Source organism: Artibeus jamaicensis, unplaced genomic scaffold (assembly GCF_021234435.1).
Source record: "Artibeus jamaicensis isolate MK-2021 breed Jamaican fruit bat unplaced genomic scaffold, CSHL_Jam_final contig_447, whole genome shotgun sequence".
NCBI classification, from domain to species: domain Eukaryota; kingdom Metazoa; phylum Chordata; class Mammalia; order Chiroptera; family Phyllostomidae; genus Artibeus; species Artibeus jamaicensis.
Window position 1 is genome coordinate 2950050 of NW_026521834.1, and position 23855 is coordinate 2973904.

At 51.3% G+C, this 23855-nt stretch overlaps 3 protein-coding genes across 11 annotated transcripts; all 3 read left to right on the forward strand.

The window, feature by feature from the left end:
- Positions 1-312: 312 nt before the first annotated feature.
- On the forward strand, positions 313-9722 carry CLK2 (CDC like kinase 2). 4 transcript variants are annotated; one of them, XM_037132625.2, is made up of 13 exons: positions 313-567; positions 2359-2528; positions 3430-3655; positions 4339-4423; positions 4774-4840; positions 5012-5128; positions 6175-6341; positions 7102-7196; positions 7861-7990; positions 8093-8175; positions 8330-8409; positions 8590-8680; positions 9208-9722. In XM_037132625.2, exons 2-13 carry the CDS (start codon positions 2359-2361, stop codon positions 9391-9393), a joined length of 1497 nt encoding a protein of 498 aa, XP_036988520.1. In that variant the 5' UTR covers positions 313-567; the 3' UTR covers positions 9394-9722. The 4 variants fall into 4 exon arrangements, with proteins under 4 accessions (XP_036988520.1, XP_036988519.1, XP_036988517.1 ...); XM_037132624.2 differs by having other exon boundaries at positions 314-567; positions 4336-4423; XM_037132622.2 differs by having other exon boundaries at positions 315-567; positions 3427-3655; positions 4336-4423.
- A 563-nt stretch (positions 9723-10285) lies between these two features.
- SCAMP3 (secretory carrier membrane protein 3) lies at positions 10286-15853 on the forward strand. 2 transcript variants are annotated; one of them, XM_037132627.2, is made up of 9 exons: positions 10289-10523; positions 10868-10945; positions 11585-11710; positions 11793-11913; positions 13487-13615; positions 14077-14236; positions 14340-14441; positions 14979-15096; positions 15407-15853. In XM_037132627.2, exons 1-9 carry the CDS (start codon positions 10458-10460, stop codon positions 15551-15553), a joined length of 1047 nt encoding a protein of 348 aa, XP_036988522.2. In that variant the 5' UTR covers positions 10289-10457; the 3' UTR covers positions 15554-15853. The 2 variants fall into 2 exon arrangements, with proteins under 2 accessions (XP_053522261.1, XP_036988522.2); XM_053666286.1 differs by lacking the exon at positions 10868-10945 and having other exon boundaries at positions 10286-10523.
- A 554-nt stretch (positions 15854-16407) lies between these two features.
- On the forward strand, positions 16408-22163 carry ENTREP3 (endosomal transmembrane epsin interactor 3). Of its 5 annotated transcripts, none has more exons than XM_037132521.2 (12): positions 16408-17170; positions 17368-17424; positions 17621-17731; positions 17838-17957; positions 18083-18190; positions 18761-18936; positions 19068-19167; positions 19500-19569; positions 19815-20363; positions 20914-20982; positions 21084-21337; positions 21429-22163. In XM_037132521.2, the coding sequence occupies exons 1-12, from the start codon at positions 16946-16948 to the stop codon at positions 21600-21602; spliced, it is 2013 nt and encodes a 670-aa protein (XP_036988416.2). In that variant the 5' UTR covers positions 16408-16945; the 3' UTR covers positions 21603-22163. The 5 variants fall into 5 exon arrangements, with proteins under 5 accessions (XP_036988416.2, XP_036988417.2, XP_036988418.2 ...); XM_037132522.2 differs by having other exon boundaries at positions 18764-18936; XM_037132523.2 differs by lacking the exon at positions 17368-17424.
- The last annotated feature ends 1692 nt before the right edge of the window (positions 22164-23855 follow it).

A 23855-nucleotide genomic window follows, 5' to 3' on the forward strand; every position in this document is an offset into this window, starting at 1 on the left:
ACCGTGCTTTTAAATCTCCAAACCTAATTAAGCCAGCGAAGTTTCATAAAAGGGACAAAAGATTTAAGAGAGATAGGGATGAACACGAGGAGGGCCTGGTAAGCCACAACGATTCTCCCACAGTGCGAACGAACTTTCAACCTCAGCGCCTCCACGGTTCTAGCTGCGGATGCCTGCCCGGGAGCTAGGTGAGGACGCAGCGGCGTGCGCGGCCCTGGGGGCGGGGCCCCGGGGTAACTGGGAAGCCACGCAGGACGTGCGTGCGTACGTGCTCGCTCACGGTGGCGGCGGCGGAGCGGAGAGGCAAGAGCCGAAGAACCAGCTGGGATCGGGCCCCGGGCGGGGGCGGTGCGAGCGGCGCCCAGCGGATCCTCGGGGCGGGGACGGAGCCGGGGCGGGCGGGACTGGAGCGGAGCCCGGGAACGAGGCGGGAGGTCCCAGGGTCTTGGGTTGGGGGTGGGTGAAGCCGCACTTCGTCGCCGCGGGGGTGCCGGGACTCCCGGCCGCAGTGCCGCCGCCATCACGGACTTCCTGTGGGACAAGCGCACGGGCCTCGCCGCCAGAACGGTGAGCGCGCGGGTCGGCGGGCCGCGCGTCCGCGCGGAAAGATGGCGACCGCTGGGCGGGGGGGTAGGCTTATATTGGGGGCAAGGGACCGGGGCTAGATTAGGAGAGGAAGAGGGTTGAGACCCGCGAAGCAGCAGAAGTGAGTAGAGAGGGTGGAAGATCAACTTGCCTTAGGTGATCTGGAAAGACCAATGGGAAACTTGGGAGGGACCAAAGTAGGGTGATGGAGTAGGGATAGCAGTGGTTCCAAAGATGAGAAAGAGCAGAATGTCAAAGTCGGACCAAGGCTGAAAAGAGGGAAGACACCACGGTGTCATTTAAAGGATACGGAAAGAGTTTGACTCCAGAAATTAGTTCTGGATATTCCGACTAAGAAAGTAAAATAAAGATTTAGCCCTGGCTGGTATGGCTCAGTGGGTTGAGTGCCAGCCTGCTAACCAAAGGGTGGCGGGTTAGAGTCCCAGTCAGGGGGCAACATGCCCGCGATGCGGGTCAGGTCTTCAGTGGGGGAGGGGGTTGTAAGAGGCAACCAGACATTGATGTTTCTCTCCCTGTCTTCCTCTCTTCTTCTCTCTAAAAATAAACAAAATCTTAAAAAATAATAAAGATTTAGAAGTTGAGAAAGGTTGTAGGCTGGAGATACTTTATAGGGGAAGTTCTCTGAGGAACTTTGGTGGCAGTGTCTGTGTGGTGAGTGAGATGACGACATTTAAATGGCTAAGCAATGTTGAATTACCTGGGAGAATCTGTGCTTGCATCTCTTTGGCTTCCTATAAGCCCTGTTAAGCCAGGACTGAATCAAATATCCCCCTTCTCAATTTGAGGACATTGGACAGAAGTAGCTCAGAGTGGGAGCCAAATTTTTGAGACATTGTCTTTTCCAGACCTAATCTTGCGCCCTACTGTGTCTTCTGTCCTTAGGCCTATTTCATTTCATTCTCCTATTCTTGTCTTCCTGGATTTTGACAGTGATTTCTCTCTGATCTTTTCCTTAAGGAAGAAAGATTTGTGCACCATGCCATTCCAATTACTGGAAGGAGGCTGGCTCTTATCCAAGTAGTGCTGATATTAATTAAAAACTAGTTGTTCTGTACTTCCTAAGCACAAAAGGGGAGGGGCCAGATGGAAAGCTGAGAACTTGGGACCCTCCCTCTGTTAAAATCTCTCAAGGGGTGTTTAACCAGAGATGTGAGAGATGATTAAGACAGTTGAAGGGGTCAGACCCAGACCCCTAGAATTTGTTTATATTTGGTATATACTGCTTATGTAGAAACCTGGTCGATGGGATTCATGCCCTCAGGACACAGTTGGTTTACTTGGGGAAATAAGACACTCTCAATAACTGTAAAACATTTCTCATAACAGTGTGTACTAATGCTTTATTTATTCTTTGAGTTGTGAGGAACTCAGCATGACACAGATCTTAGATCTCAGTGAAGGAAGAATTGCGGCATTCTCCATCAGTTACACCTTCTCACCTGTAATGAGCTGTGGTCCAGACCTGAAGGTCTTTATGAAGACATGTTTGAGGAAATCAGAGTAGAACAAAGTGCTGATGCTGAGTGGGGTGTAATTAAGGGATTAAGGGAGTTATGGGGAGACTTTCTAGTTTTCAGCCTGAATTACTAGGTGAATACTATATATACTCCGTTAAGGAGGAATTGTAAGCACAGAGGTGGTGAAAAGAAATAAAAGAAAGCAGCCTAGCACCTCTGGAGCAACCAGTCCTTGAAGGAGATGTCTAAAAACTCAGAGCTTTTCCCACCATTTCTGCTTTTTCTTCCCTTCTAGATGCCTCATCCCCGAAGGTACCACTCCTCAGAACGAGGCAGCCGGGGGAGTTATCTTGAACACTATCGAAGCCGAAAGCATAAGAGACGAAGAAGCCGCTCCTGGTCAAGTAGCAGTGACCGGACACGACGGCATCGACGGGAAGACAGCTACCATGTTCGTTCGCGGAGGTGAGGCCTCGTACCCAAGGTTACTTACTCATTTGTTCAACAAAGATTTGTTGGTTACATGCTAAGCACCTGGGTGAAGATGCTGTTTAAGATGGGTGACAAAACTGTGCTTTTGCGCTCTGGTGTGAAGAGTGTCATCATAGAGGAAGTAGGCAGTAAGGAGCTAAGGGCCTATCCAGTAGGTTTGGTTGGACTGGAATATGATGTGTGGTTTGAGGAAAATTTCCCAGGGAATCTGACATCTCAGCTTGTCTGAAATATAAGGGTGAAATATCCCAGGTGAAGGGAAAGCAAATGCAGAGGACTAGGGGCTGGCCCTGGCCAGGTAGCCCAGTTGGTTAGTGTCGTCCCGACACACCAAGGTCATGGGTTCAATCCTCAGTCAGGGCACATACACAGATTAACCACTGAATACATAAATAAAATGCAACAACAATTATTTTTCTTTCTCTAAAATCAGTCAATTAAAAAACTTTTAAGAAGACTAGAGGCTGGAGGTAGCTAATGAGCTAATAGACAAGACAGAGTTGGGTCTGCTGGGTTTTAATAACCTGGTGTATTCTGTGGGAAGGGTGGGTCAGGGATAGTTTAGAACAAAGCTGGATGTTAGGAAAGGCTAGAAAAAGAAATGGCTCTTTGTTCCATTAAATTACTGTCAAGGAGGAGATGTCCCCTGGAGGATGTCTTCCCAGAGGTCTTGGTGACATGCAGGTGGTGAGTCCTCTGTGCTTAGTTACTTCACTTCTCTGGTCCTTGGTCCTCTCAGAGACTTGATGGGTATCTGAGAGTCATTTTTCCAGCAGTACTCTTATCCTCACTGAAGGAGGACCTTGTCACATGATGTGGCAAGGAATGTGGCCTGAATAAATGCACCTAATGGGTGTTCATTGTCCAACAGCAGCTATGATGACCGTTCATCTGACCGGAGAGCATATGACCGGCGATACTGTGGCAGCTATAGACGCAATGACTATAGCCGGGATCGGGGAGATGCCTACTATGACACGGACTACCGGCATTCCTACGAATATCATCGGGAGAACACCAGTTACCGCAGCCAGCGCAGCAGCCGAAGGAAGCACAGACGGCGGAGGCGGCGCAGCCGGACTTTTAGCCGCTCATCTTCGGTGAGTGCCAACCCAGGCCCTTCCTCTTCCCTCTCCTCTTCAGCCTTCTGGGAGCCTGGTAAGTGAGAAGTATTCTTGTTCTCAGCTGAGCATTGGGGCATGAACACTGAGGTGGACACTGAGTCTGTCTCCTCTCTTGGAAGCTCTTCGACTTGTGGAGGGCCCCACAATCTGCTGTGGAGATGGATGGGCACAGAGCGTGAACCCAGTGCCCTCCCTGGCATGCTGCCCTTACTGTGTTGAGAGCAGCTCCTTCACCCCAGAGGCCTGCACTCTCTAATGGGCACTCTGTTTGTGAACTGCCTTTCTCCCCCAAGCCCTGGGCTCCATGGCCCCCTCAGCAGGTGGGCTTGGGTGGGGGAAAAGGGAGATGTGTGCCTGCCTAGAAGGGCATTGTGTAGAGCATGGGGTTGTGGGTGACACTGGCAACGACACCACTTCTCTGCCCATGCCTCTCCTTGTCCCTGTTTTGGGTTTGGGACTTGGGATTATGCGCCGCTCTCTCTTCTCACCCCGATCCTCCTTACTGCATCTGACGTGTTCCCTTCCACTGTCCCCCATCATCGTCTGTCCCCCCTGGCTGGGCGCCTGTGACCGGTGGCCCCTCCACCACCCACCCCGTCTCCCTCCGGCCCCCGCTCCGACACCTGGCTTGCTCCGACCCCCCCGCCCCCCGACAGCAGCACAGCAGCCGGAGAGCCAAGAGTGTAGAGGACGACGCTGAGGGCCACCTCATCTACCACGTCGGGGACTGGCTACAAGAGCGATGTACAAGCCAAATCGTAACAATCCTATAGCCTGTAATGGTCCTATAGCCATCCTAACGTCCCAAGCCAACCTAAGTCACAGCCTCTTTTGCCTTTTCTCAGTGGTGTTGTTTATCTGGGTGGTTTGAGTTGCTGTTGAGAATTGACCTCTGCTGTCCTCTCCCAGCTCTCATGGCCCCTGGGTTAAAGGTGGTGGGAATCACGCAGGGGTTTTCTTCCCCTGTGACCATCTGTATCTGTTCCCCCTTCCTTCATTTCACCCCAGGTTGCTGTACCCCTTTTACTTCCAACGCAGCTCATTCCCCATCTTCTCTCCCTCCCTCTCCCCGACCCTGGTCTTTTTCATTTCAGATGAAATTGTAAGCACCTTGGGAGAGGGGACCTTCGGCAGAGTTGTACAATGTGTGGACCATCGCAGGTAATTGTCAGCCACCATACCCCTGTACTTGCTAGGCATAAAGAGGTAGTGAGGGTTATCTGGGGTTTATTTGCTGATTAACCAAATGTAGAATTTCTTGATGCCTAGACAGCCCCATTCAATTTGAGAGTTCTCGAGAACCCAGCAAAAGCCTCTTCTGCCCACCTACAGGGGTGGGGCTCGAGTTGCCTTGAAGATTATTAAGAATGTGGAAAAGTATAAGGAAGCGGCTCGACTTGAAATCAATGTCCTAGAGAAAATCAATGAGAAGGACCCTGACAACAAGAAGTAAGCAAGCACCCGACTAGTGTGGCTCAGCTGGTTGGAACGTTGTCCTGTAACCAAATTGATTCCTGGTCAGGGCACTGACGTAGGTTTCGGGTTTGATCCCAGGACTGGGTGCACATGATCCCCAGTCTGGGAGCATACAGGGGACAAGCAGTGGGTATTTCTAACGTGGTCGTTTCTCTCTCTCCCTTCCTCTCTCCCTTTCTTTCTAAAAACAATTTTTTTAAATGTTTTCTGTTGAGGATTAAAAAGAGAAGTAAGCAAGCACAGGAGTATGTGAGGAGTCTTGAGAGCCTGCACCCCTACCCAGGAAAATCTTCTCAACCCGGCTTAGGCAGGCAGGAGAGTCTTCTCATTTATTCATTTTTTTATTCATTATCTTAGAGTAGTAGAACTTTAAAAGTAGGAAAGGAGGGTCTGTGGTGTCCTTTAATTCATTTTTCTTGTTTTTAAAGCAGTTAGATTGCTCTGTAGCTTGGCTCTAGCTCAGGGTGGCCTCTGGGGGATCTGCTGTGGAATAACCCTGAGACTGAGAATTACCACTTTTGTCAAAAAATTGAGCTTTTAATACCTAGAACTATGCTGACAAGGCCACAGACATTTATATGTAGTATTTTTCCATAAGCCAAATATATAACTGTTAAGCAAAGACATAAGATGACAATATAAACGTGGGCGCAGTGCTAGTCGATGTGAGTGAATTTCAGGAATGGGAGGTGGAGTAGGATTTAATAGTGATAGTTTGATGGTTCAGGGTCAACACTAGAGCCTGGGACTCAACAACTCTTCAGCAAATAGAAAGTTTAAGCATTTAAAAATTTGCAGGAAAATGCTTTGAATCTTTCCAGATAGTACCTCTCCTCAGGTCTGCCAGAAAGGCCATTTCCTAGCCGAACTGAATTTTATCAGTGATATTAGCAAGTATGTTTTTACACAGGTGTGCGGAATCAACAGCTATATAGTCCCCTCTTGTCCGAGGGGTGGGAGGCGGGAGGCAGACGGGAGTTCATCAGATAATCATTTCCCTTTCCCGTCTCTCTTCCCAGCCTCTGTGTCCAGATGTTTGACTGGTTTGACTACCATGGCCACATGTGTATCTCCTTTGAGCTTCTGGGCCTTAGCACCTTCGATTTCCTCAAAGACAACAACTACCTGCCCTACCCCATCCACCAAGTGCGCCACATGGCCTTCCAGCTGTGCCAGGCCGTCAAGTGTGAGTGGGGGCGCCGAGGTGGACTCTGGGGCAGTCCCTTTCTCCATTGGACCTCTCTGTCTCGGTTGGGCACTGGTGAAGCCCCTAAGCGGTCAACTTGAGTATCTGCACTTCCGTTATTCACTGTCATGTTGACATCTCTTCTGACATAACTCCTTGGCTGAAGTCCTCACCATCACTGATTGCTTGCACTTCACATCAAACCAAGGAGGAGCTGGAAGACAAAGCCTTTGAAATCAAAGCACTTTGACACCATTTTTTCCCTCATTCCCTTCCTTGGGAAATGTAAGTCAGGCAGCAAGCACAAAGAGACAAAAGGACGACTCAGGCTAGAGGTTGACGTGTCTAAGCTGAGATGCCCTTCATTCCCAGCAAAGCGGGTGGAAGCAGGGAGTAGCGCAGCCAAGGGGCCAGGTAGGGAATCCAGACTAGTAAATAGTTACTCTTGAGTGTCCATGACAATACAGTTTTGCAGTCGAATTCACACAATGTCAAATACACATGTATGTCAGGCAGTATAAAAGTCCAAGCCATAGCAAACTATCTATGCTTCAATTGAGAATTACATATATATCTTAAATGATTAAGGATAGAATGTCTTAGACCAGGCATTTCATTTGGATGTCAAGCAAAGAGCAGCGTAGTGATTCTGAACCTGCCTCCTCACCAGCCTAGAGCTAGGTGACCAAGTCTGGGGTCAGCTGGTGCCAGTTAGCTCTGGCTACCTGTACCAACCTTGACCTGGCCTTTTCCCCTGCAGTCCTCCATGATAACAAGCTTACACATACGGACCTCAAGCCTGAAAACATTCTGTTTGTGAATTCAGACTACGAGCTCACCTATAACCTAGAGAAGGTAAGATGGATGGGTTCTTCCCTTGGCCAGTGGGGGCGGCAGGTATGCTGCTTTGCCTGTCTCAGTCCTTTCTGGCCTCTTTTTACTTCTCTCTCCCACGTTTCTCCTGGTCTGGTTCTGACTGACTAAAACCAGAGTGCCAGAATAGATTGAAAGAGAGAGATTTAAGAAGACTTAAACTAGAAGGGAACGTGGAAAAAGGACCTCAGATAACTTTCTAATCTAGTGGAAATGCTTTTAAGCTTCTTGCTTTGGATTTCTCTTTTTATAAGGAAAGCTCAGCTTTCTGACTAGCAAAAAAGTTCATGGCGATCTCACCAAGGGAAGCTCTCCTTCCCTTTGCAACTTGTTACGTATATATTCTCACTCGGTCACTTGGGTGTAGTTTTCAGATGCACAGAAACTTACATGGTAGTCCATAATTATTTCTTAATCGTCTTCCTTTCGAACTCCTAAAGTGCTCTGCTGGCTATGCGGGAGGTGAGAGACTGGAGTATGTAGGGGCAGGTAGGCCAGTTAGAGTTGCTTTTTTAAGACTCAGGAGCAGATAGACAGACAGACAGATAGATAGATTAGATAGACTGACTCAGAAGCACTTCAGAGAATAGCGTCGGAACCTCCATCTGTGGTGCAGAGGGTCATTGTCTTCCTGCTTTGCTCCTAGAAGCGAGATGAGCGCAGCGTGAAGAGCACAGCTGTGCGGGTGGTAGACTTTGGCAGTGCCACCTTTGACCATGAACACCATAGTACCATTGTCTCCACTCGCCATTACCGAGCACCAGAGGTCATCCTGGGTAAGGGGGAAGGACAAGCCTGTCCAAATATGTAAGCGGGTATGGTGGTGAGGGTTGTACCCCCTAAACCTCATAACACTTTTTCCCTCCCGTCCTGCACAGAGTTGGGCTGGGCACAGCCTTGTGATGTGTGGAGCATAGGCTGCATCATCTTTGAGTACTATGTTGGCTTCACTCTCTTCCAAGTAAGTGGTTACATGACCACCTGACATTCTCATCCCAGATTTCTTTGTCTGCTGAGGACTTGCCTGCTTATTCCTCTGATTGTTTATCTTCCTGGCGGCGAGTCCTTGGCATCCCCTTCCTAGTCCTGTGCTTAGTTCTGGCTTTCTTTCCCAGACGCATGACAACAGAGAGCATCTAGCCATGATGGAAAGGATATTGGGTCCTATCCCTTCCCGGATGATCCGAAAAACCAGGTGAACTTCGAGTGGGAGGGACTTAACCCTTTTCCTTCTCTCTCTACAAATGGTCAATATCACATCATTTTCTTTTTTCTTTGACACCTCCCCTCCCCCAGCTACTCAGATGGGGGAATAAGGGAATTATCCCACAATAAGAGGAACCTCCTGATTCCTCAACCTCCCCTTCCCCTCTAGGAAGCAGAAATATTTTTATCGGGGTCGCCTGGATTGGGATGAGAATACATCAGCTGGGCGCTACGTTCGAGAAAACTGCAAACCACTGCGGGTGAGCCAGGCTGGGGATCGATAGTGCCCACCACCCAGAGGTCACTTCTTAAGGTGTCTTGCTTCTGGAATGTATTCCACAAGCACAGGGTTAGGAAAGAAGGGAAGCAATGCTGAAAGAAGACATTTTTGGTTAATAGAAAAAAGATAAGAGGGAGTGGTTTTGTGGAGGGAAGGAGATTAAGCAGCCATGTCCTTCTTGAGCCGATCAAAGATCAAAGCAGTGTTCTGGATTCATTAGGTCAGACAACAAAATAAACTACCTTTGAAGAGCTTAATGTCATGTGGAGCTAAAAAAAGATTCATGAAGTTGACAAAGATATACAAGTAGAAGGAACTTGCAGAGAATGAAGCAGTAATTGTGCTAGTGGGAAGGTAGGGTAAGGTGGAATATCAGAAATGGACACCGTGTAGCATTTGTAACTGTTGCAAGCAGAATCTTCGTCCTCCTAAATTAAAAGCTAGGGCCTTGAAGAAGGCGGTTTGTAAGGCATTGTGCCTCACCTTTTTCCTGCCCTCCACCACCAGCGGTATCTGACCTCAGAGGCAGAAGAACACCACCAGCTCTTCGATCTGATTGAAAGCATGCTAGAATATGAACCTGCTAAGCGTCTGACCTTGGGTGAAGCCCTTCAGCATCCTTTCTTCACCCGCCTTCGGGCTGAGCCACCCAATTCCAAGTTGTGGGACTCCAGTCGGGATATCAGTCGGTGACGATGAGACCCTGGACCCCCCTGCATCTCTAGCAGCAGTGGGTGTCCAATGCAGGACACTGGTGCTTTTTTATACAAGAGATCAGAGCCGGAGCCCGCTCCTCTTGGCTCCCTAGATTCCTGTGAATATGTGAAATAGTGTAAATATGAAAGAGCTTGTACCCTGCCTTGTACATAATGCTTTTCCATTCTACACTCTTCCCATCCTCAGTTGCCCCTTGTCAGTTGAGTTGGATAGGGGCAGGATGAGGTAACCAGGTGGCATCCATCCCATGTTTTATAAGGAATTTTGTATAGTCTTTGTGAAATAAAATGACGTGCTTCATCTGACCTCCATCCCCAGAGTTTGAGGTGTGGGAATGCTGGGGTGGAGGGATGAGGAGATTGGCAACCTTTCTGAGTTTGGGTATGAAGTGAGTCGCATCTTACCCTCTAAAATTAGTCAGTTTATCTAGTTTGTTTATCTAGGGGAGGGCAGTGGTGAGTGGGATAAGGTTTCTTGCAGGGTAGAATGGAAGGGTTATAAGGTGGCACTTTGATCAGGAATGATGAAGGTCGGGAAACAGGTCCGACTATTAGAGCCACCTGGACCTGGGCTGCACTCCAGGGTAGAACCAGGTATCCAGGTTTTAATTTTTTTTATTTTTTATCTTTTATTATTTTCGCGTAAATGGTGTAGTTTGAGGCAGTTGCTACAACCGGTGGGGAGATTCCCATCATGCATCTGGGGAGACTAGGATGGGCCACGGTGCTGACGCCAAGCCTTCTGGGAGGTGTAGTTCATTAGTGGAGGGGGTCACATGGGAAAGTGGGCGGTGTTTGCAAGGCGGACTGGGTTGGAGATGTCACGTGGGGTACTTCCCAGTTTGCCTTTACCCTGAACGCAGGCGCAACCCGGTACTGCTGCAGGAACTCTTGTGGCTCTTCCGGTTGGTGTAGCCAATCTGAGTGCAGAGAAGCGGGGCTGTCCGAGAGGAGTGGAGGGTTCACCTAGAGTCGCTGCCGCTGCTAGTGCTGCGGTAGGGGCACGTAGGGCAGGGGGCGGCCTAGGCCGCAGTTGCAACTATGGCTCAAAGCAGAAATGATGGAAACCCGTTCGCCGAGGGCGGTGAACTTGACAACCCTTTTCAGGTGACTTGCGCTGCTCTCCTTTGGGCAACTGGGTGGACTTCTCGGTTCTGGAGGATGGGGTTAACTCATATTCTTATTTGTGACATTTAATCCATGGAAGGGCCACCACGTGGGGGCGATGGTGACTCCAGACCAGTGAGCACCCTTGCGGGGGCGGGCTCTGTGCCTGCAAGGAACTGGTACTGGCAGTGTGGGGTGAAGGATTTGGAGCAAATGTTGGGACGAGAGTGTTAGAGCGTGACTCCCAAGGTGCAGTCCTTGGAGCCACAGGCAATTTAGAAGAGGCCCCTGTGAGTTCCTGTGAGGTGTCTGGTGCCTGCTGAGCCCCAGGTCTCTGCCCGCAGGACCCAGCTGTGATCCAGCACAGACCCAGCCAGCAGTATGCCACACTTGACGTCTACAACCCTTTTGAGGCCCAAGAGGTGAGATTCTGAAAAGCGCAAGAGAGCAGGGAAGGAGAGAGTATACCAATAAGCCCACTCTGTCTGGGTACAGCGTACTTTTCTACATGCAAAGGAAGGAAGAAAGAAACACCATGTTCTTAGCTTCCTGAGAGAGAGGCCAGTTGGCCATGGGATGCCTAATTCTTCTGGAGACACCAGGCCAACGACCCATCCAGTTGGAGCTCTAAATGCCTGGCCTGGTGGGACCTAGAACTCAACCAGGCCATAGCCAAGGTTCTCTGTCTGGGGAGGCTTGGAAGAAAATAGAGGATGCAGCTGGTAGGAGTGGAGGAGAAAACAGATTCTGCTTAGGTGTGCAATTAGAAGGCAGTTGATGAGAGGACTAGACACGTCTGTCTCAGTGGAGTAGGAAATTGAGTTTTAATAAGTTGGGGAAGTAATGTTTTGAGTCCTGGCTAAGGAATTTGATGTAAGAGGTGAACAGGGCTGCTGCAGGTTGTAAAGGAGTTGTCTGACATAAGAACTAGCTTTCTAACAACTGGGGTGGGGGATTCTGCATTAGGTAATGAATTCTAGGTCTGAAGGTATTCAGTCAGACTCTGGATTCCTGTGTTACAATGGGCTAGATGATCTGTAAGGTCTTTTTAAACCCAACAGCCACCACCAGCCTATGAGCCTCCTGCCCCTGCCCCTGCCCCGTTGCCTCCACCGTCAGCTCCCTCCCAGTCCTCCAGAAAGCTCAGCCCCACAGAACCCAAGAACTATGGCTCGTACAGCACCCAGGTAAACGGTGTGTGGGTGATGGTTGGGAAGTAAGGCCATCCCTGGGGCCCAGGACCCACATGTCTCTCCTCATACTGGGCAGGCTTCAGCTGCAGCAGCCAGAGCAGAGCTGCTAAAGAAACAGGAGGAGCTCAACAAGAAGGCAGAGGAGCTGGACCGAAGAGAGCGAGAGCTGCAGCATGCTGCCCTGGGGGGCACATCTAGTAAGTGGATCCATGACAGGGCAGAGAGGAAATCTCTGTTTCAAAGGAGTAGAAAAAAAACCTAAGAGCATGGGCACTGGAGCCAGATTGCTGAGTTGGAATTTGGGTGCTATCACTTACTAATAGTGAGCTCTTAGGTAAGTTACTTAATATTCAGTGCCTCAGTTTCCCCACTTTTAAATAAGGATAAGGTTTGTACCTGTTTGACAGGATTGCTGTGGAAGTTAAACAAGGTCACATATAGGAATTATTGTGTTTTGCTGTGTATAACATGCTCCCGTGTGTAATGCGCACCCATGTTTTTGGCCCAAACTTTCAGGAAAAAAATCTCATTTTACAAACTTCTTAATTCAACTTCTTACTTATTTATATTTAGAAACAAAACCTATTATTGTATCCCAGGGTATTCTTTTGTATATGGACATTGCTATTGCTTTCTGGAGTTATACTTTTTTTTTAACATAGAAGCATAAATAGAAGAATTAAAAACATTTATATTGCCCTGGCTGGTGCGGCTCAGTGAATTGAGTGCCAGCCTGCAAACCAAAGGGTCGCCAGCTCAATTACCAGTCAGGGCGTATTCCTGGGTTGCAGGCTAGGTCCCCAGTAGTGGGTGTGCAAGGGGCGACCACACACTGATGTCTCTCTCTCTTTCCTTTTCCCTTCCTCTCTCTCTAAAAATAAAGAAAATCTTTTTAAAAATATTTAGATAGATATGGAACTAGCACTACTTGTGTATAATGTGCATCCTTATTTTTCCCTAAAAATTTTGGGCGAAAAGGTGAGCATTATATATGACAAAATATGGTACTTGGCACAATGCTTAAAAGTTTTAAGTAATATCCCTGGCTGGTGTAGCTCAGTGGATTGAGCATGGGCCTGCGAACCAGACGATCGTGGTTCAATTCCCAGTCAGGGCACATTCGTGGGTTGCAGGCCAGTTCCCAGCAGGGGATGCACCAGAAGCAACCATACGTTGATATTTCTCTCCCACTGTCCTTCCCTTCCCCTCTAAAGATAAATAAATAAAATCTTTTTTAAAAGTTTTAAGTAAAAAAAACATTTTTTTCAAAGATTTTATTACCTGGTTGGTATAGCTCAGTAGGTTAGGCTCCGTCCCAGGGACCAAAAGGTCACTGGTTCCATTCTCAGTCAGAGCATATGCCTGGGTTGCAGTCCAGGTCCCCGTGTGCAGGCATGTGAGAGGTAACCAGTCGATGTTTTTCTCTCACATTGATGTTTGAGAGAAGGGAAGGGAGGGAGAAAGAGGGTAAGAAGTGTCAATGTGAGAGAAACATCAATCAGTTGCCTCTGCTATGAGCGCCATCAGGGGGCGGGGCCCATACCCCAGGCATGTGCTGTGACCCGGAATGGAACTGGCAACCTTTACTTTGTGGGACAATGCCCAACCAATTGAGCCACACCGGTCAGGGCTCAGTATTATTTCTATTCCTCTCCTTTATCTCCTTTGACCCAAAGTTGGAGACAGAAGAGAGGATCTAGGGTGGAAGGAGGGGGAAGTGATTCCTTCACTGTTCTCTGCCTCACTTCCTGCTCTTTTTTTGCCTTACAGCTCGACAGAACAATTGGCCCCCTCTGCCTTCTTTTTGCCCAGTTCAACCCTGCTTTTTCCAGGACATCTCCATGGAGATCCCACAAGAATTTCAGAAGACAGTGTCTACCATGTACTACCTCTGGATGTGTGAGTAGTGAAAGGCCTTTTTGGAGAAAGTACAGGTAGTAACTTGTACCCTTTCCTGCCCTGGAGCTCACACACCTAGAACTAAACACTTTACCTGTTTTTAATATTTGAGTTTAAGGTTAATCTTTTTAGGATTAATCTGTTTCTGGGTTACTCCTTTTATACAGTGTAGAACTTATTTTCTAGCCTTCTAGCATATGTGTGTTCTTGCTCTCTCCCCCTCCCTTGTCCTCATGCATAAACATTTTCTGAATCTTTTAAGTGCCTTTGCAAAGGGGGTTACACGTGATTGAGATTTGCTTGTTCTGTCTCCCTGGTGAATTGAGGAATCTATAAGGGCAGAAGGTATCTTCCTTTCCTTACACTACCACGTTTGGTGAGGGTTATCGGGTGGGCTTATATGGGAAAGAGCTTCCATTGCAGTCCAGAAGGAGCCATCATCTTGTCCCTCCATCTGTTAGGCAGCACTCTGGCTCTTCTCCTGAATTTCCTCGCCTGCCTTGCCAGCTTCTGTGTGGACTCCGGCAATGGCTCGGGCTTCGGGCTCTCTGTTCTCTGGGTCCTCCTTTTCACTCCCTGCTCCTTCGTCTGCTGGTACCGCCCCATGTATAAGGCCTTCCGGTAAGTTGGGGGGCCCAGGGTCATGGGGGGGTTTGAATGGACCCCCATAGTCCACTCCTCCATCCCTAATTCTCCCACTTGCCCCAACTTTTCTTTTTTGCAGGAGTGACAGTTCATTCAATTTCTTCGTTTTCTTCTTCATTTTCTTCGCTCAGGATGTGCTCTTTGTCCTCCAGGCCATTGGCATCCCAGGTTGGGGGTTCAGGTCCGTAAGGCTGCCGTCTCCTTTCATCCCTTCCTCCTGCTGCTCTAGACCAACTCATGGTCCCAGGGTGGGAGTTGTTCAGCAAAAGGAAATGTGTTTTTTATCCTTGGGAAGTGCTAGTTTCCTGAGAGAGGACATATTTCCAGGATAGAGCACCCAGACAGAACTCAAGACAGGCATAGATTGAGGGGAAGAAGGTCAGTCTGAGAAGGCTTACTGGAGGAGGTACATGTAATCATTGTTGAAGAGGAGAGGGGAATTTTCAACAAAAGGGTCTATATTTAGAGTGAAGGTATCTGGAAGAGAGCTTGGAAAGCTAGGAGCCAATGGTTCAAAAGCTGGGATTAAACTATGAAGAGAGTGGATGTAGTTTGGGATTCTGGTGCATGGAAAGCTGCCAGACTGCTAGAGGAGTGGCCCTCGATGGGAGGGGTGAGAACAGGGCGGGTGTGAGGCATAACCTGTGGAGAAGTTGGCAAGACGGAGACCCAGCTGTGAACAGTCCATCTTCACTGCCACGTGCTTGTCTCTTTCCAGTGGCTGGATCTCTGCTCTGGTGGTGCTGAAGGCCAACACGGTTGTAGCTGTGCTTATGCTGCTGGTCGCTCTGTTCTTCACTGGCATAGCAGTTCTGGGGATTGTGATGCTAAAGCGGGTGAGGGGCTGTGTTGAAGGTGGGGCTAGGAGAGTGAGATCCTGTGTCCCTGGGGCCCTGGGTAGAACATTTGGGAGGAACTGGGGAGGGCCAGGCTGATGGGTGGCTCTGAGCTAATGGCCCTCTGAGGTAGGAGGAGTGTTTGTGCGTGTGGGGGCGCGTGGGGGGGGGGGGGCTGGTGTTGGAGGGGAGTCCAGAAGGAAAACCTAGAGCAGCAGGCTGGAAAATGGTGGTGGTGGTGGTGGTGGGTTAGAGTGGATTGACAGTGGCTGGAACTCGCTGGGGTGATTTCTCTGCCCTCTACTTGCAGATCCACTCCTTGTACCGCCGCACAGGTGCCAGCTTTCAGAAAGCCCAGCAAGAATTTGCTGCGGGTGTTTTCTCTAACCCTGCGGTGCGAACCGCAGCTGCCAATGCAGCCGCTGGGGCTGCTGAAAATGCCTTCCGGGCCCCATGACCCCTGACTGGGATGCCCTTGCCCTGCCACTTGAGGGGACTGACCTAGCCCCCAACCCTGAGGTCTCTGGGACATGGTGAGACATTACTATTTGATGTCTCCTCTTTAGTGCTCCCCAACCCCACAGCTGTGACTGCTGAACCTGACTTAAAGGGGTGGGGAGCCCGCTGCTCCACCTACCCTCCTACTGCTCAGTCAGGCCACAATGCTGCCACCCGTCACACACCCCAACCAAGCTTTCTTCTGCTGTGCCAAGGCTGTTGCTTCGGTTATTTAAATAAAAAGAAAGTGGAACTGGAACTCATTCCTGTTTCTGGAATTTGTACTGGGAACTGGGCCTTATGAAAAAGAAAGTGTGACCGAGAATTGGAGTGGAAGCAGAGTGTGAATTCCAGAGGGAAGCTCAGGCCTGGCTTTAGGGTGAATTTTGAGCTGTCCAGGGTGGGGCAGCAGAGCCTGGTGAGACTGGGTGGCGGGCAAAGGAAGAAGAGGGGGCGGGAGTGCACCCTTGGGCATGGAGTCAGGGAGTACTGCTCCCCACTCCTTTAATGACCCGGTGAGAGCCGCTGCCTCTGCTGGGAACTCAATGGGACCAGGGTCCTCAGAGGCTGGGTGCAGCTCAAGTCAGAGCCCAAAGGGTGGTTGGCTCGGGCCTGGGTCCAGTTAAAGGTTGGGACTGGAAAAGGCCTTACCTTCTGGGCAGATCCGCCTGCCTGCCCTGTCGCCAGCTCCTGCCTCCCCCCTCCTTCAGGGTCTGTGGCCACGACTACAACTCCCAGAGTGCATCACGCAGCCACGCCCCTCACACCATCCCATTCCCATCCTCCCCCCTCCGAACGCGCTGCAGCGGGAGCTAGGGGAACTGAGGTGGTGGGGAGGGTGCGGGCGACTCAGGAGACAGCGCACTGTGGCCTCCCCACCAGCTGACCTCGGATCCCACTGGACATTCTGGGGGCACATCGATCGCCCCTCTAGAGTCACCCACGCCGATCCCTTACCTCTTCTCTAGACTTCTTTGCCATCCTCTCATTTTTACCCTCCCTACCCTTTCCTGGGTTCCCGACCTCCATCCTCTCCTCACTCCCGGACAGGCCCTTCTCGGTGCCCCTCTTCCCTAGGGAGATGCAATGAACCTGTGCCCCGGAGTCCTCATCGGCATCCTCATCGCCATCCCGGGCACGGTGCCCGTCCAGTGGCGGGCCCTCTGTGACATCCTTCCCTTGGCCCCCGCCCCAACTGGAGTCCCTGGGCCAGGGCCCAGGAGACCCAGCCAGGGGGTGGGCTCTAGAGCGAATTGGGTGGAGAGGAGGAAGGACGGGGCCTTGGGCACCTCTGACATGCTCCCAAGTGGCAGGGGGAGCAGAGTGCGGCGCAGGCAACCAGGAGGCAGGCATGATGCCCTCGCCTAGTGACTCCAGCCGCTCGCTTACCAGCCGGCCCAGTACCTGGGGCCTCACCCACCTCCGCCTCCACCGACCCTGGCTGCAGGCCCTGCTCACGCTGGGGCTGGCCCAGGTGCTCCTGGGCATCCTGGTGGTCACCTTCAGCATGATATCCTCCTCCGTCACCACCACCGAGAGCATCAAGAGGTCCTGCCCATCTTGGGCTGGATTCTCGGTGAGTTGGGTGCACAGTTGTTGGGTGGGGGAGGCTCCTTGGGCCCCACCTCTCCACGCCAGCTGCCAGTCCAAATCCTGGCCTTTCTTCCCTCTCCTGGTTCTCTCCCTCCTTATAGGGCTGGGTGTACCCTTTGGTGAGGGGCTCACTCAGGTGCCTCCCCTGCCAGGCTGAGCCTGTGCCCACTCTGTCCCCAGCTGGCGTTCTCCGGGGTGGTTGGCATTGTGTCCTGGAAGCGGCCATTTACTTTAGTGGTAGGTGCCAGGGTCTGGTGCCCACTGGGAGGCAGGTGCCCAGCACCTGAGGGATGCCCGTACACCCTCAAGAAGGGAACTGGCTCTCCAGTTCATGTCATCCAGCACGAACGTGCGTGAAGGAGGGTGGCTTCCTCCTTGGTGGTTTTCCACTCCTGAGGGTCCCAGCCCTGAATCTGCACCCTGTTTTTCCCAGATCTCCTTCTTCTCCCTGCTTTCGGTACTGTGTGTCATGCTCAGCATGGCTGGCTCTGTTCTCTCCTGTAAGAATGCTCAGCTGGCCCAAGACTTCCAAGACTGCTCTATGGTGAGATTTGAGGAGGGCGAGCCAGAGAGAACTGGTTGGGGGAGATGTGAGGGACATCTGGGTCTGTCCTGACTCGGTCTGCCTCACCCTCCCCACTCCCACTTAGGAAGGAAAGGTCTGTCTGTGCTGCCCCTCCGTCTCCCTCCTCCGGCCCTGTCCAGAGTTAGGGCAGGGACTAAAAGTTGCCCCTAACTCCACCTGTGATGAAGCCCGAGGGGTGCTTAAGGTGAGCATGCACCCCCACACATACCCGTTCTGGCTTCCTAGGGTCCTCAAAGGCCCAGAACATGTGGGATTTACCCCTTCCCAGTCCCCTCTTACACCCCTCTTTTTCTGTCTTTCCGATTCCAGAACCTGCTCTTCAGTGTCTGTGGGCTCACCATTTGTGCCTGCATAATCTGTAGCCTCTCAGCTATTATCTGCTGCATCCAAATCTTCTCCCTGGACCTTGTGCACTCGGTGAGAAGGGAGCTGGGGTCAAGGCCAAGCAGGTATAATGGGAGGGAGCAGGGGTGTGTGGGCTGGGACTGGGGCTCAGGGGGATGGTTGGTAAGTACAGCGCTGGCTTCTGAGCACCAGAGGTTGTGGATCACCTATGAGAAATGTCTGCTATTGTAGGGATGTGCCAAGAGGGTGAGGAGGGGAATGACTGGGAGTAAGAGAAGTATGTAATGCCAGTCTGGGCCCAGGAGAGGAGTCTTTAGAGAGTGGGACTAAAAGTTGGGTGGAGTCAAGAAGATCCTAGATGGGGGTGGGGATGAAGGGTTGATGTTCTGGTGAGGACAGAGAGCAGGTGGTGATTTTGGGTGCTGATGGGATCATAAAGAGGGGGAATTTTTAGACGGGCAGGGCCAGAGACGGTCCTGGGTGGGGGCAGGGTTAGAGAAGGAGCTGGTTTGGACTGAGGGAGGGACCAGAACCCAGCTGTTTTGAGGGGGCGGGGCCAAAAAAATGTACCTGAGCTGGGAGTGTGGGAGCCAGGGAACCGTCTTCCCAGAAACCAGGCTTGCTGACCTGCTTGCTCCCCAGCAGCTGGCCCCTGAGCACTCGGTCTCAGGTCCCCTGGGGCCTCTGGGCTGTACGTCCTCGCCCCCAGCCCCTCTCCTACACACCATGCTGGACTTGGAGGAATTTGTACCGCCTGTGCCCCCACCTCCCTACTATCCCCCAGAATACACCTGCAGCTCAGAAACAGACGCACAGAGGTGAGGCCTGGTGAAGTCCTGCTGGCAAAACTGAGGAAGGGGACGGGGGTTTCAGCTGCAGTTTGGGTTGGTGGGGGAGATCTTTGTGGAGGTTCCCCTCCAGGCTTTGACCATCTCCCTTTTCCCACCAGCATCACCTACAATGGCTCCATGGACAGCCCAGTCCCCTTGTACCCTACCGATTGCCCCCCTTCTTATGAGGCTGTCATGGGGCTACGAGGAGACAGTCAGGTGAGAGCAGGGCTTAGTTTGGGCCAGGGAACTGGGGCTAGAGCATGAAAAGCTGAGTGAGCTGCAGTCATTGGGTAAAGATAATATGTCTCATGATCATATAACATGATCACACCCACGGTCATGTTTGATCTTCCCTAGAGCATGGTGAGGCGGGTCGGGGAGGAAGCATTATGTCTATTTTACAGATCTGGAAACCAAGGCCCACATAAGTGACTTGTACAGAGGGACAAAGCTGGATAAGAATCTAGGTCTCCAGAGTTCTGTCCCGCACATGGGGGTGGCCATATCAGTGTGCAGGGCTGGACCCTTGACTCTGGTGTCTTCTGCAGGCCACTCTGTTTGACCCTCAGCTTCATGATGGCTCCTGCATCTGCGAGCGAGTGGCCTCCATTGTAGATGGTGAGCAGGAAGTGGGGAGGGTAGACAAAGGCTGGCCACCTGGGCCAGCAGAGAAGGGGGAGACAAAGCTGAGTTGATGGCTTGTAGGCCAGCAAGGGTGGTGGCTTCTTGGAATCCTGGACTTAACTGTCTCTTTTGAGATAAAACTGGAGACAGAGTGGCCCTCCAGAGGCTGGGCCTGAGAAAAGAGGAACTGCCTATGCCTTGTTGGGCTGGTGCTACCCAGCGCCCCCTGCTGCCCACAGTGTCCATGGACAGCGGGTCTTTGGTGCTGTCAGCCATTGGCGACCTCCCCGGGGGCTCCAGCCCGTCGGAGGACTCATGCCTGCTGGAGCTGCAGGGCTCCGTACGCTCCGTGGACTACGTGCTCTTCCGCTCCATTCAGCGTAGCCGCGCAGGCTACTGCCTCAGCCTGGACTGCGGCCTTCGCGGCCCCTTCGAGGACAGCCCTCTGCCCCAGCGACCCCCGAGGGCAGCCCGCTCCTACTCTTGCTCTGCCCCAGAGGCCCCACCCGCTCTGGGTGCCCCCACAGCGGCCCGCAGCTGTCACAGGCTGGAGGGCTGGCCGCCTTGGGTGGGACCCTGCTTCCCAGAGCTAAGGCGGAGGGTCCCCAAGGGAGGCAGCCGGCCAGCTGCAGCCCCTCCCACAAGAGCCCCGACCCGCCGCTTCAGCGATAGCTCAGGTTCCCTCACCCCACCGGGGCACCGGCCTCCTCATCAGGCTCCCCCACCACTGCTGCTGCTGCTGCCACGGTCCCACAGTGACCCAGGCATCACTGCCTCCAGCGACACTGGTGAGCACTCCCCTCACCCCACCACCACTACCAGCAAGGTTCAGGAAAGGGCAGGCACTGGGAGTTAGCAGGCCGGTGTTGGCCACCAGGATCTGGGACACTGTTGAGGTCCATGAAGAGGATGAAAGGTGAGTTCACTTCTGTGGTGGACAGTTCTTGAGTGCTGACCTCTTAGAAACAGCATCAATAACTCGGTGGCTAAAAGAGGATGATTTGTTTTGTGAAACCAATTCCACAGCTCACAGCTTGGGCCAGTTACCAAGCCTCAGTTTCTCACCTAAAAAATGGGTATAACAATAGTACTTCCACCATAGGTACTATAAAGTTACTGGGAAATGAGCTAATGCAAGTAAAATGCTCAGCACAAAAAGCACTCATCACCATTATGTGGCAAGTACTGGGGAGGATGCTGCTGTGAACGATACTGCCTTAGTCCTGTCTTGGGGAACTGTATCATCTCTGGGCTTGAATTCTCACGGGAAGTGGGTAGGACGGGTGGGTGTGTCCACTGGGCACTTCCATTCAGTCCCTGGCTCCCTCTCCTTCCCAGCTGACTTCAGGGATCTTTATACCAAAGTGCTTGAGGAAGAAGCTGCTTCTGTTTCCTCTGCAGATACAGGTCAGGCGTGTGGTTAGTGCCCAGGGGTCGGGAGCAGAGGGAGTGCTGCCTGGCCCTCTGCACCTCCCACCCACCCAGTCTGCCTCTGCCTCTCTCTCCAGGGCTCTGCTCTGAAGCCTGCCTCTTCCGTCTAGCTCGCTGCCCTTCCCCTAAGCTGCTACGTGCTCATTCTGCTGAGAAGCGACGACCTGTTCCCACCTACCAGAAAGTCCCCTTGCCCTCGGGCCCTGCACCTGCCCATTCACTGGGGGACCTAAAAAGCAGCTGGCCAGGCCGGGGCTTGGTCACTCGTTTCCTGCAGATGTCCAGGAAAGCCCCAGACTCTAGTGGAAATGGAGCCCATGGGCATAAGCAGGTAGGCGTTAGGGAAACCTAGGAAGATGCCCAGGAAAGCCTGGAACTTCAGGTTGGGCCACAATGATGTTCTCGCCTATGTCCCCCTTCAGGTGCCCCAGAGCCCTTGCGGACGACCAGGGCGAGAGAACCTCCATCTTCGAAGCTGTGGGGATCTGAGCTCCAGCTCCTCCCTGCGGCGCCTCCTGTCTGCCCGCAGGCTGGAGCGTGGTACCCGCCCCCACAGTCTCAGCCTCAATGGGGGCAGTCGGGAAACTGGGCTCTGATGTGGGCTTCTTGCTACATTGAACAGATCCAGATGAATGCTGGGCCACAGGGCACCAGCTGGTCTGGACCAGCAGCCTCCAGCATTCCCTTACACTGGCTGACACAAAAAGAAACCTGCTGTACACCCCAAAATCATCCCTTTCCCTCCTACCTCTGGGGGGCTCCTTCTGCTTGCCTCTGCTGCTCTGGCCTGGGAGAGCTTCTGTCATGTACTGCATGAGTAATCAGGCTGTTGGGGGAGATGCCCTGCTTACAGCATTGGAGAAAGAAAGTAATCAAGTCCTACCGCACAGCATGAGAGTAGCTCTCTGATTTGCCAGGGGCACTATAGCCAGAACAAGGCATGTCCCAGGTATTTAAACATAAGGGGCCGAATGCCTGTGCAATTGGGTGGTGAAGCATGAAGAGTCTTAAAAATCTGGGTGGCTTTTCAGCTCTGCCACCTGTAGCTGCATGACCTTGGGCGAGTTATTTAACCTTAATTTCCTGACCTGTAAAACATTGTGAGGACAAATGTTTGTAAAACTCTGAACACTACATAAGCCTTCAATAAATTTCAATTTTCCCCTTCACTTCTGGGAAATTTTGTTCTAGCATCCCGCATAGATGAAACTCTCTCAAGACTTACATTTCTTTCCAGCTGCCACACTGTATCTCCGCTCCTTTGCAGGGGAGAACATTCTCTTCTTCCTTGCACTTCCTCACCCACTATTCTTCCCAGGCACTGCTCTTGATAAAGTTTCCAGCAACCAAAAGGTGACCATTTTTCAACCTCAAAGAAGCACTTACCCAGAAAATCAGTATCTTTCCTCTTGACCTTTCCCTCTCTTGTCTTTGAGAATGTCCTGTTCTCCTATTTTTCCCCTACTCTCTTGGTATCCTTTGCAGCTTCTATACCCCCTAGTGTACTACTTAACATCAGAGGCCCCCAGGGCTCTCTCCTTGGCTCTTTTGTTTTCACTCTGTCTATAGATGATTCTATGAAGATCCATGGCTTAAATACTACCTATGTGTTCATGGATGACTCCCTCCTTGACCTCTCTATGGGCTCAAATCTCCAACTTGACATCTCTGCTTGGATGTCTAATGGGCCTCTCAGCCTTGACTTGGCCACAGCTGGACTCGATTCCCACCCCCAGCACCTGGTCCTCTTCCACTGTTCCTTCTCAAGAAGTGGCCTCACCACTCAGCCAGCTGCATATTCCAAAAGCTTGGGACTCAGCCTGATTCCTTCTTTTCTTTCATTCAACATACCTAATTCTACCCTGAAATCATCCCTGTCTCACCAGCTACGTAGTTCAAGCCACCAGTTTCCGTCAGCACCTGAATCGATCTATTTCCTCATTTCCTAACGATCCATTCTCCACTCAGCAAAATAAGAAATCATGTCACCCTGGCTGGTGTAGCCCAGTGGATTAAGTGCCAGCTTACAGACCAAAAGGTTGCTGGTTCGATTCCCAGTCAGGGCACATGCCTGAATTTCGGGCCAGGTCCCCAGTAGGGGGCTTGAAAGAGGCAAGGGATCACTATTTCTCGCCCACATCATGTTTCTCTCCCTCTCTTTCTCCCTCCTTTCCCCTTTCTCTAAAAAATCAGTAAATAAAATCTTTAAAAAAAGAAAGAAATGACACATCAAGGTTCCACTAAAATCTAATGTCTTCCCATTAATATTTAGAATAATCTACAAACTCCTTCTGAGACCACGGTCGGATACTCCTGGATCTGCCTTGCACAGGGGCCTTTGTACCTGCTCTTTCCCAAGCATTAAACATTCTGGTCTATGGCTATTGCCTTCACCTAAGCCAAATTTGGATCTTCATTCCATTCCCACCTTCTTATTGAGCAATGTCCAGTCATTTTATCACACTGCCATTTTGTTTTGAACACTTACCACTATCTGAAATTATCTTGTTTTTGTCTGTGTCGTCCTGTAGAATATAAGAGACCCAATTTGCTCATTGCACTGGGCCTTACACTTAGTAGGTCCTTAACAAACTCAAGTTGCTGATATGGCAGAGCGGGACCCTGTGGTTTGGGGGATGGCTGCGGTACCCTACTCCGAAGGAAGGGGCACTGCTCACAGATGGCGTCAGCCTGCAAGGCATCTTGAATAACTCACCATCATAACAACCCCGCCTCAGAGAAGGTTGGGGTGTGGCCGGGACGGCAAAATAAGGTAGCAGGATGTGAAGCCTGGGGTTCCCAACGGGGCAATTTCTGGACACTGAACATTCCCTACTCGGAGTGTCCCA